General features: G+C 36.4%; 1 protein-coding gene across 1 annotated transcript in view; it reads left to right on the top strand.

The window, feature by feature from the left end:
* CSMD1 (CUB and Sushi multiple domains 1) overlaps positions 1-12,362 on the top strand; it is a 2,262,799-nt gene that overhangs the window by 2,055,130 nt on the left and 195,307 nt on the right. Inside the window, exon 41 of the mRNA XM_045286696.1 lies at positions 11,110-11,319. Coding sequence (XP_045142631.1) covers positions 11,110-11,319 — 210 coding nt within the window. The remainder of the gene's footprint in view (positions 1-11,109; positions 11,320-12,362) is intronic.

The raw sequence follows: 12,362 nt of genomic DNA, 5'->3' as shown, positions 1-12,362 counted from the left end.
ACATGTCTCATTCTTCAAAATGTATTTTAAAATGTCTATCTTGAAAATAATTAAGCTGAATAAAATATGTGGCCTACTCTGTTTTTATAACTATGTTTTTAATTGAGAGTGATTTAGAAATTTAAATAAAGCTCTAGCAGAATACATTATATGACACAGTTATTTGAAAAATCAATTCAGCCATGCAATTTTTTTCAGCGCAAATTAAATTAGCTGAGTGATAATATAGTAGGCACAAGAAGTGCAAAATGTAGCATCCCTAATTTAATTATCAATCCGTTTATTTTTAATATGGTCTTTTCTGAGTCTATCCATGTAATTCAAAACACATTATTGTTCCTCTTGAAAATGTGTAAGACTCACTTTTTCAGATTGTGACATAATTGTAATTTCATTTAGCACATACCTTTGAAGAAATAGTAATATTTAATTTTTGTAATTATATACTACATATATTATAGGTTTATGAAAAAGGATCTATGTCCTGAATTATCAAACTTTAGGTCCTCTGCCTTAAAATTTTTAATTGTTATACCAAAATAAACCCATCTGGAACTTTTCTCAGGGAAGTGTGTTTTTGGGGAAATCTGGATCCTCAGAAAATGGTCTCCATTGCACTGTTTTTCTTATACTTATAAGCAGCTCATCAATTCAGGTTTCCTCACCTGTGGTTTTCTAAAAATCACATATGGTCACGGATGTGATAAATTAGGACTAAGTGAACATCCTAGTAAAGGTCAATTGACTATATACTACACAAATGTTAGTTGAATGATGAATAAATATAAGCATGATTGTAAATTACTGTCCCAGAAGATGATTACACATTTTTAAATTAAGTTTTCTTTTTTTTAAATCAATTTATTGGGGCTCATACAATTCATCACAATACATAGATCAATTGTGTAAAGCACATCTATACATTTGTTGCCCTCATCATTCCCAAAATTCTCTTGCCTCTTGGGTTCCTGGAATCAGCTCATTTTCCATAAGAATCTGTACTAAGAAAGACAGTAATGGTAGAAAGGTGGCATGGGAAGGCTAGGGCCGGGCATGAGGAACAATCTGGCATAACGGTTCCCTCAGGGACTGGGCCAGGTGTGATAACATCGATGGAAATGCTATCAGTTAGCACGAGGAGTTACATCAAGAAGGGAGGGAGAACAGAGAAGAGGATCTTGAGTGGAGAAAAAGCTAGATGTGGCAGTTGATGTCTGGGGAGTTAATTAAGGAAACACCCAGAAGCTGTGTGGAGTAAGAAGGGAAACCTTTGAATTGATCGTACTTAATATATCATGTCCAAGGCTGAGGAAGCAACACAGAATAGGCTGAAAACTGAAGATTTGGTTGAACTAGACAGGAAGCACGAGGGGTTGCATCCCTGCTAGACTTTTTATGTCCCTCTTGGGACAGAGTACCCCTTGCATAGGCACCTAATCTCTTGCCTGAAGAGTGGCTCATATATGGTGGTTGACTATTATGCTTTGAATCTGTAACACTCTGTATCACAGTTGTGCCAATGTATTGATCTCCCACATCAGTCTTTTTCAAGGGCTTATTATGCTGATTCTAGGTTTCCTATTCCTGGGTTTTTACTCATAATGTTTTCAATTCTGGTTACTGATCAAGTTCTTCCAAATTTTAAACATTTGGTTCCCTTCTGGTTTTTCCTCAGCAGCCATCACTGAACCAATGTAACCAGTTCAAAGTTCTGAGATAATGGGAGAAATTTTTCAAGAAATAATTATAGGGGCTCTCTTTGCCTCCACCACTCCCAGCCTTGGCACTTTGGTTTTACTTAGTAAAGCACGAGCTCTCTGACCATAGACATAGTAATTTTAGCTCTATACCTGATAAAACTGAGGGTTCTGAATATTTTCAACCATCTTGGTATCTGATATTTTCAAATGCTGGATCCAGTTTTCTTACAATTGAGATCTGAGCAGGAGAGTGTTGTTGTTGCTGAACCCATTGTTGCAGACACCGTGCCAGCCAACTCTTTTGCACCAACTCCCTACTAGCATGATGTGCTTGTCCAGGACTGTTTTCTCATGAAAGCATGTCCAAACTACGTGAGATGCCTCAATATCTGTATTCAATATTAGCCATCTTGGCTTCTAAGAAACATTCTGATTGTACTTTTTCTAAGACAGACTTGTTTGTTCTTAGAAACTCAAATATATTTTATATTTTTATCAAAACCACGATTCAAAGACATCAAGTCTTTTTCAAAAGAGAACTGATAAGGACTTTGTTGGAAGGAGGTAAAAGTTGGTTCAGATAAGTGAGTAATGCAGATATTTGTAATAGAACTCCAAAGGTCATTATATTATTTAACAAATTACTATAGTAATTAAAAGCAGAGAGATTAGAGAATTCCAGGACAAATTCAGCTCCATTTGTGTGTGTGTGTGTGTGTGTGTGTGTGTGTGTAGAGATACAGAATCAAACTCATTGCAAACAAATCAATTCTATGGACCCTATAGAGGACTTCCAAAGCAGTCTATTTTTACAGAAGTCGATAACCTCATCTTTCTTCTTCAGAATAACTGATGTATTTGAACCTCCAACCTTGTAGGTATCAATTTCATGCTTACCCACAAGTGCCAGAAAGGCTTCTTTCATAAATGAAACAAAACCAGGAGCCTGCTTTCTCGTCTTAAAAACCGTAATAACTATATAGAGTGACGGTCAAGTTTAGCTGGAAGAATTCTTGTGAAAAGCTTAGTAGCAGAGTTAGCATGTGGTTAGAAAAAAATGTCACCCATTTAAATTTTTTTATTGCAAAGAACTGACATTTTTCTTTCAAAAGTTATCACTGCTGTTGTTAGGTGCCATCAAGTTGGTTCTGATTCATAGAAACACTAAATACTGTACTTCTTCCAAGACAAGATCTGTTTGTTCTTTTGGCAGTCGGTTGTACTTTCAATATTCTTCACCAGCACCATGGGTCAAATGCCTGTTTTTCTTCAGTCTTTCTTTGCCTATACCGACACCAATGGTTCCTATCATACCACTCTACATCTGTGCGAGTTCAATAATTGGTTGTAATGGCCACACAGAATTCACAGATAATACTCAAAATTAAGGTGGTTCAATAGGGAAGTCAATAGGTTACCACAAGTCAGGATCAGCTAACAGTAAGGACATAGTCATTGGTCTCCTCAGCTAGCAGGCAACTCTCTCTCTCTCTGCTTCTCAGCCTCTCAGTCACACAGTAGTTGGATTTCAATCTAATCTTCAATTTCACAGTCTTAGTCCCTGGCCTTTGTTTTCCATGGGCCAGGAAGGTCGACCACCTATAACTCTGCTCCACAGTTTTGTTTTGAGAGCCCAGAAAATAAGAAGGTATCCCTTAGGCTGGGTGTTGGTCCTCTGAGTCTTTGCCAAAATCTACGAATATCTGGTATGAGAGCCTCCACAACTACAGACCACAACATGCTCTTCCAAGGTCCTTGGGGGGAGTTCTCAGGAGATAAATGGCAGAAGATTCTACCACTACCTCAAAAAATGGCTCATCCTTTTAGCCAGGGGGTCTGTGGTTGTTGTTGTTGTTGGTGGTGTGTGTGTGTGTGTGTGTCGTGGGGGTGTAGACACAATATAGGCATAATAAGGAAAATAGAACAATTCCCTTTATTAGTGTAACACACTTCCTATTTGCACAGTCCCATTCAAACTTTTGGTGGGAGTTACAGACTTAGATAGAAGAGGCATATTAAGAAATTTCTCTCTACCACAGGGAGAATCTGTGGTTCTTAAATTTCCTTGTATACAGAGTTACCATTAGAAGTAGAGTTTAAAATGGAGAGTATTGTGACCTGTCCCTGGATGCTCTGATTGAATTTGTCTACCTGAGGCAAGAGATTCTGCACTTTTACCAAGCTCCTTCCTGTATTCTGGCTTCTGGCCTGGGGTTATAGGGATGATACTTTGGGCTGCTAACCACTAGGTTGGCAGTTAGAAACCATCAGCTGCTCCAAGAGAGAACTATGAGGCTTTATTTAAAGGGTCGCAGTCTGGAAAGAGTTGCAGTCTCTGAAACACAAGGGGCAGTTCTACCCTTCCCTGCAGGGTGGCCGGGAGTCAGAATCCACTCAGAATCCACAGTGAGAGTATGAGAATGTCATAGAGTACTTGTTTAGGGAAGAGTACTTTTAACCTAAAGAAGGCAGATAATTAACAGATATGCATATGATTCTTTTTTTTTTTAATCAATTTATTGGGGCTCATACAATTCATCACAATACATAGATCAATTGTATAAAACACATCTATACATTTGTTGCCCTCATTATTCCCAAAATTCGCTTGCCTCTTGGGTTCCCAGAATCAGCTCATTTTCCTTTTCACCCCCCTCCCCTTCCCTTCCTCCTCCCCTCTCCCCCATGCACCCTTAATAATTTATAAATTATTATTGTATCTTATATTACACTGTCCGGCGTCTCCCTTCACCCACCCTTCTGCTGCCCGTCCCCTAGAGAGGAGGTTATATGTAGCTCCCTGTGATCCATTCCCCCTTTCTTCACCCCCTACTTTGTTAAGTAGATATTACTTTTTCTGGAAGAATGTGGAAATCTCAAGATTTTTGACTGCAAATAGGACAATATATTAGCTAGTATGAAATAAACACTTTAAAGTGAATTTAAAAAAGCACAGCTCATCTCTTATTCTTCCCCAGAATGTTCTTAAAAATAAATTTCATTGAAATATTTTAAAATTTCCCTCATTTAAGCTGCTAAGTTTAGTATCTGAACACACATCCCTCTTTCATTTATCATCATCTTGGGGCTTTAACTGCTCTTGGAACTAGGGATTACAGATATTAAGAAGCATCAATGACACTAGTTCTTCTAGCAACTCTGAATAATAGCAGATAAGTGATATTACTACCTTTTCTCCAGAAAAAATAATCTCTTTTATCAAAAAATATTTTACCCAAGTGTTTAAAATTTTCCTTATCATTGAACATATATTGTACTCCCCAATAGGTGATCCAATCTATTAGCTAAAAGACCATAAAACAATCAAAACATTGATTTGATTAATTTCAATTCTTTCATGTCCCTGGATCAATCATTTACATAAATAATGAAAAGTGACTGCATGGTTGGTATCATGTAAAAACCATTTTTGTGCCTCTTTTATTATTCACTCCAGTGACAATGGTTTCCTACACTTTATCTCTGAGAGAGAATGGCAACCTGCCTCTGGAAATGATGAAGGGGCTCATTGTGCTCATGTCTGGGCCTCTGAAAATTGCTGATAGAAATCCGAGTTCTATCTATTAGTGGTGTGAGGGATTTTCAAGAGTCAGAAAAATGACTTTTAATATAATTACCTGATGTTTGAAATAAATAGGATAAGGATTGAGTAATGCAAATATCAGACACAGAGAATGCAATATTTAGCATTTTTAATAGCTCAGCGAAATTCTCTGAGCTCAATTAACACAGAATTTTTGTCTCTAATTTCTTGAAAATGCATAGAGGCTAGGTTGACAGAAGTATAGCCAAGTGTGTTGTACATTACCATTACCTTTCTATATAAATCCAGCTGTACTAAATACTGTATACCACACTGTTCCAAATTGCCGTGCTTGGACTATGTATAAACATAAAGACTAATAAGTTTCTTTACAATGTTCACTCAATTCCATAACTTAGAACTCTTAAGCCAGGTATTAATTGTATAGAATAGGCATAGTCAAGCAGATAATGTTCAGAATTTCTGTAACTAAAAATTAGAATTTAACTCTGAAATCATGGTCACATTACACAGGCCAAGACACATTTTGGTGCTTCAATATTAGACTTGTTACTGGGTATATTTGACCTGCTGATTCCAAAAAATGGCACTGGTTTTCTTTTATTAGCTCTATATTTGAGATGCAGACATATGCTTTATAGTACTCTTCACTCAATTGCCCATTCAAAATTCAGAATATTTTCATGTAATATCAGGTATCGTGAGATGGAGAAAGTACAAGCTGGCTTTATTTAAGGTAGTTTGTGTTGTACTAAAGGTTTAGGTCAAGTTTTACTGCACAGTGTATCCTTTGATCCAAAGATATATTGGAAAATTTCAAATTACATGAACTTGGAATTTTCCCCAACTATCACTTCACCTGTATTAGGAACTGAAGTGTAGGTGGTTCTAATTTATAATCTTAAAAAGAGGCCAGAAATAAGAGTTACTATAGAAAAATAAGGAGCACTGATGGTGCTGTGGCTTATAAATCTGACTGCCAACCACAAGAACAGCTACTAGAGCCCACCAGTCACTCTGCAAAAGAAACATGATGTTTTCTGCTCCCATAAAGATTTACACCCTCAAACCCCATGGGGGAAATTCCACTCGCCCTACAAAGTTGCTATGAATCGTGATCGACTGACTGGTAGTGAGTTTAATACAACAAATAGAGATTCAAAAGCTCTATAACAAAAATGGACCTGCCAGAGGTCAAACCCCTTTATTAAAATATTCCAGTCTTGTTATAAGACGGTATAACTTCTCCACCTGTGTGCAGAACGGCTTACGAAGAAAAGTTAGAACATATCTTATAAAAAGCATGGTGTCAACTTCATCTCTGAAGCCTTATCCATTGACATCCAGATATTGAAATGTGTTCTGAAATGTTTACTGCAATATATGAAGACAAATTTAGATCTTCACAATATATATGAAAATGACTATGAAGACATATAGTTGACAGTCTCAATTGCCCTCACACCTTTCATATATATGCTTTTGCATTTTGTTTTTTTAATTTTCCACTCTTCTCAAGCTGCATTCTGGCTTTGCAGTACACAACTTGTAGTCTCTGTATATATTACACAGACTCCAACAAATAACAAGAAAAACTCCCCGCATCTAATCGATTCTAACTCATAGCGACCTGATAGAATAGAGAAGAACATACCCTTTGGGTATCCTAACCTTTAAATCTTTTAAAATTGTAAAGTGACTGGTGGATTTGAACTACTGATCTTATGATTGGCAGCTCAATGTGTGACAACTAGCCACCCTGAGTCCATACCCATCTTCCCGCAGAAGGCCCTTCATACCTACTTCGTTTTCAAAAACATTTTTTGTCTTATCTTGTAACTTGTGGGTCTAGATCTCTCTCATAATTAAGATCAGGATGGTTAATTATTACATTAGTATAACTTAGTAGCTGAAGTATAGTGGAATACCATATCTAAGAAATTAGAGCTGATCCATACATACATCAATTGTGTAAAACGCATTTGTACATTCATGGCCCTTGTCAATCTCAAAACATTTCCTCTCCACTTAAGCCCCCGGAATTAGATCCTCGTTTTACCCCTCCCTCCCGCTCCCCCCTCCCTCATGAGCCCTTGATAATTTAAAAATTATTATTTTGTCATATCTTGCCCTATCTGACGTCTCCTTTCACCTACTTTTCCGTTGTCCATCCCCCAGGGAGGTGGTCACATATAGATCCTTGTAATTGGTTCCCTCTTTCCAACCCATTCTCCCTCTACCCTCCCAGAATCACCACTCACACCACTGGTCCTGTAGGGATCATCCTCCCTGGATTCCCTGGATTTCATGTATGGATTGTGATAAGAGTTGTATGAGCCCCTAATAAAAAGAAGAAGAAGAAAAAAGAAATTAGAGCTGATGCGGTCTATCCAATGAAATTCTCAGAATCAGCACCCCGAAAACTCCAGGAACAAGCCTAAAAACCAAGACAGCAGGAAAAAAACATTGTTGGCCTGTGCCTTTCAAAGTTTTCTGAAAGCACAAAGAACACAGCTTTGTGAGCAGTGACCTTTCCTTGCCATTTCCTTTCCACATGCGAGTAGAATCAGATAAGGCTGTGGTGTGCTATGTAAATCCCACTAAAAGATAGGCGTTCAGTTTGGTTTTCTTGTTGTAATCATTCCTTTTCAAAGCATCCACTGAGATAACAAAAGAATAACTAGGTTATGCTTATTTTAATCCATTCACTTTGCCTTTATGATGTCAAACTGGACACAATTCACTGAAAATTAGATAGGTAAATTCCTATTAAACCAGGTTAGAATGACTTCTGTTCTATTTCTTTAGGTATTAAGCATTTAATATATGGATGGGTATTTCAGACTGCTTAAAATGCTAATTTTTGTCATAATATTTCAATTGTGATAATTCCATTTCTACTTCAAATTGAATTCCAAATCAGCAAGACACCAATTTTGATTTCCTGTGCTTTTGACACATTGGCCATCTTTAATTTGATTACTACTTAATCTACTTACTGTCTTTAATTCCTCTCTTGATTGTGCCGTTTCATGAATTTTAAAACTTGTTTCAATAAATACTTCTATTGAGTGGACTATATTTTAAACCATTTCCATATTATTTGGTTTCATAACTAGAAAGTGAGCAAAAACTTTTCAAATGCTCTACTAACACCTTAGTGTGGGGACATAAAGAGATGGGTCAGTAATTCACCGGATTGTTTTGAGTTGTTCTTGTGGCAGCTTTGCAATGATAAGTGTGACGGAGGGCTCCCTGAACTTTGTAGATTACATGTTTGTGATAATTACTTGTATCATCATGTGTTAGGCCGATTGACTAGGAAACAAATCCAGAGGTACTCATATCCCATATATACTTGTGTATAAGCCAAGTTGTTCGGTACATTTTTGGACAGTTTTTGTGGTAAAATTAGGTGCCTCAGCTGATATTCGGGTTGGCTTATACTCGAGTGTATGTGGTATTTGTAAGAAAGAGCTTTATATCAAAGAGTAATTACATATTAAGAAAACATCCTAGCCCAGTCCAGATCAAGTCCATAGTTCGATTTTAGCCCATAAGTCCAATACTAGTCCATACATCTGTCTTCACACTCACGCAGTCACAGGCAATAATGCAGAATGCAGGAAGATCACAGGTGGGTGGGTGAAAACCCGTGTGAATCCAATGGTAGTGGAAGCATCACAGGGCCTGATCAGGTCTCCACTGCATGACTCACTCAGGTCTCAGGCAGCTCCATGTGGCTTGTTAACAGGAAGGTGAAGCAGAGAGTGTGTGGTCCACTTCCTTTGATAGAGAGAGGAAGTTTCGAAAAACCTCATGAGAAGGCCACACCCACAGGAGGCATCATCAGGCTGTAACCTGATCAAAGGCTAGATTCCACCCCTACACTTATCAAGTTAACACAATATTATGTAACTACCACAATGCATGTTTCATTAGACTAGTTATACCACTCCATCAACAACTATAATTTTAGTATAGTTTACTAAATTTTTTTCATGAAGAATATACAAATCTTTATAACTAGACCCATCAACAACACTAAAATAAATGGTGAAAAAAACGGATGTTGTCAAGGATTTAATTTTACCTGGATCAACCATCAGTGCCCATGAGAGCAATAGTTAAGAGATAAAGAATATATTCCATTTGTAGGCAAATTTGCTACAAAAGACCTTTTTAAAATCTTAAAAAGTAAAGAAGCTACTTTAATGACTAAGGTGCACCTGACCTATGCCATGTTTGTTTGTTTTGTCAATCACCTCATATGAAGGTGAAACCTGTAGTGTTGATGAATAATACTTAATCGACCAAGACTATCAAAACTCTCAAGACTATCATCAAAATAATTTAAAAGTTCTGTCTTGGAGTACAGCCAGAATATGCCTCGGAAGCCAGGATGGTGAAATTCCGTCTCCTCTTTTTAATTTAATATAATGAGCAATCAATCTCTGGAGAAGGACGTCAAAGAAATAGAAGGAAAGCCTAAATGAGATGAGTTGACACATTAGCCCAATAATGGACTCAGATACAGCAGTGATCATGAGGGTGGCATGGGAACAGGCAACACTTTGTTCTCGTAGACCAAAGTGCTCTAGTGAGTTCATGGAAAAACTATCCTTTTTTGTTTTCAGTGAACATTTTGAAATATCGTTGTGTGTAATGTCATAATGACTTAGAGCATCACCTAAACAGCATCACCACCAACAGAATAGTCTTTTTATTAGTTAAAAAAAAGCCTTTTTTTCTTAGATTTGTGGGTTATGTGGGTCATAAAAAGAAACTGCTGTGAATGATGAAACAAATCAAATACTCACCCTCTTTCCCTATTTTGCTTCCAGAATTTTCTGGCCAAAAATATTTATGAGTCTTAAAAATACAAAACAAGAAGTGCAAACTTATTTTGGAGTAACTTTTAGAGAAAAACCAATATTAGACATTTTAATGCCTCTATTTAAGTATTTTAAATTCATCTACATAAGGTATGCTAAAACTAAACCTATTTTTCCACATGATAACAAGATGAACTGAATAGCTATTGAATGAGATACTGTTTGCTTCCCTGCTGATGTAGCATGAGTAAATATACTTGGAGTATTGAATATAAATCTACTTAGTCTAAATGCTTCCAAATTGTGATGAGAGTAAATGATTTTTCTTTCATCAGAGGTGTAAAAAAATTAATTTATCAAAGAATTGATCACTTAGACTGAATTTTAGTAGTAGCTAGACTGTGAGGTTCAATTGTGAGAGTTCAGATGAGTTTATATAATTAGATTTTTTATAAACTTCAATCTCTCTTGTATGCATAACAAAATTGAAGACAATCAATTGATAGCAAATAAATGTGTCATGCAATGGCTCAGCTATTCCATTGGCTTAGAAGTCACGTAGTTTTCTGCAATGTCTAAAGTAATATGTGCTTCTTTGATAAAATTATAAGTTAAAACATGGAAGGTATGACAAACAGTACAAAACTGTGTATGTGGTTATAGAAATTATAGTAAAAACAATGAAAAATCATTGGCATACAAATATGTACCAATCATCATTCTAGCAATGTTAGCTGCAGTGTAGGGACCATTATTTTTCAAATCTCACCAGTAAGTATACTCATGGGTGCTAATGACTTTTGCAGAGATAACACAACTGGTAATGGCAGAGGCAAAATTGAACCAATGTCTATTTTAATTAAAAAATTTTGCTTTTATCCACCACATTACTTTACCTCATATCAAGATATTATTTGGCAGCTTGATGAAATGTCAATAACTTTTTATACATTTTAATTTTATTACCATGGATATGATATTAAATTTGATTGTCTATATTTTTCCATAGGTGCACATATTCAATTTCTGAATTTTTCAACTGAAGCTAACCATGACTACCTAGAAATTCAAAATGGACCGTATCACACCAGCCCGATGATTGGGCAGTTCAGTGGCATGGATCTGCCCTTAGGACTGCTGAGCACAACCCATGAGACACTCATTCACTTTTACAGTGATCATTCGCAAAACCGGCAAGGATTTAAGCTTGCTTATCAAGGTAAAATTTTTATAACTGAATTACTTTCTAATTAAATGCCTGCTTAATAAAGATATATAGGAAAAGTTTAAATCAGTGTTACCAAAGCTGATTGACATGTGAAAGAATTCAAAATATTCATTTCTTACAGTTTTTAACTGGCCTTTTATTGAGTATTATTAACTGAAGTAGAAAATGTCAAATCTAACATCATTTTATTTATCTTATTTTATTTAAATATGGCTAAGTCAATTGCTTTCCTAATTGCATATATTGGTCCCTAAACAGTTTTAGTGTGTAATAACTCAAAAAGGCATACTCTATTTTGTTCATTTTAGATGTTGTTATTAGATTGTCACTAAACATATAAATTATAAATGTAAATTTACAGATTTGAAGCCTTTTAAAGTAGAATTAGATAAGAGAAAAACAAATAATGAGTAGACTACTCACTTCCATTGAGTTGATTCCAACTTATCTCCCTCACGCATAGCCATCAAGGCGTTGCTGACAAATAGTGGCCTTGAAAGACAGGGAAGTTCTGTCTTTCTGCTGCTGTGCTACTACTGGTGGTTTTCAACTGTGGCCCAGTGGATCGCAGCCAAGTGGTAACCACTATGCCACAGGGCTCTGTGAATTCCAACTTATATGACACAGCAGAACTCCTCACAAGGGTTCCAGAGTTGTTTCTGGGGCAGAAAGCCTACTCTTTATCTCTTACAGTGGATGATGAATTAGAAATGTTGACCTTGCAGTTAGTGTAATGCCCAACTCATTAAGCAAATATATTAGTAAACATTGCCAGTGTTCCCATTATGTCTTTGATCCTTTGCTTCCATCTCAGTTTCGACTCTTCGCTCTCATAAAACAGTATTTTTTTTCTACTTGAATGGTGTATAAACTCACATATAAACATAGAAAGAATTTCAGAAAAGAAGGAGCTTTACACAACAAATCTGTGGCTATATTCGCATGGGCACAAAGTATTTGCCACTCCTGTTCATTCTATTCTCAGTATTTTCCAATCAGGTTTCAAATTCCTCATGATCACACAGGCTGATGTG

This window comes from Echinops telfairi, unplaced genomic scaffold (genome assembly GCF_000313985.2).
Source record: "Echinops telfairi isolate 266 unplaced genomic scaffold, ASM31398v2 ScPeMD7_9;HRSCAF=40, whole genome shotgun sequence".
Classification (NCBI taxonomy): Eukaryota; Metazoa; Chordata; class Mammalia; order Afrosoricida; family Tenrecidae; genus Echinops; species Echinops telfairi.
Note: the sequence above shows the minus strand (reverse complement) of the source record. Positions and strands in the feature narration are given on the sequence as shown.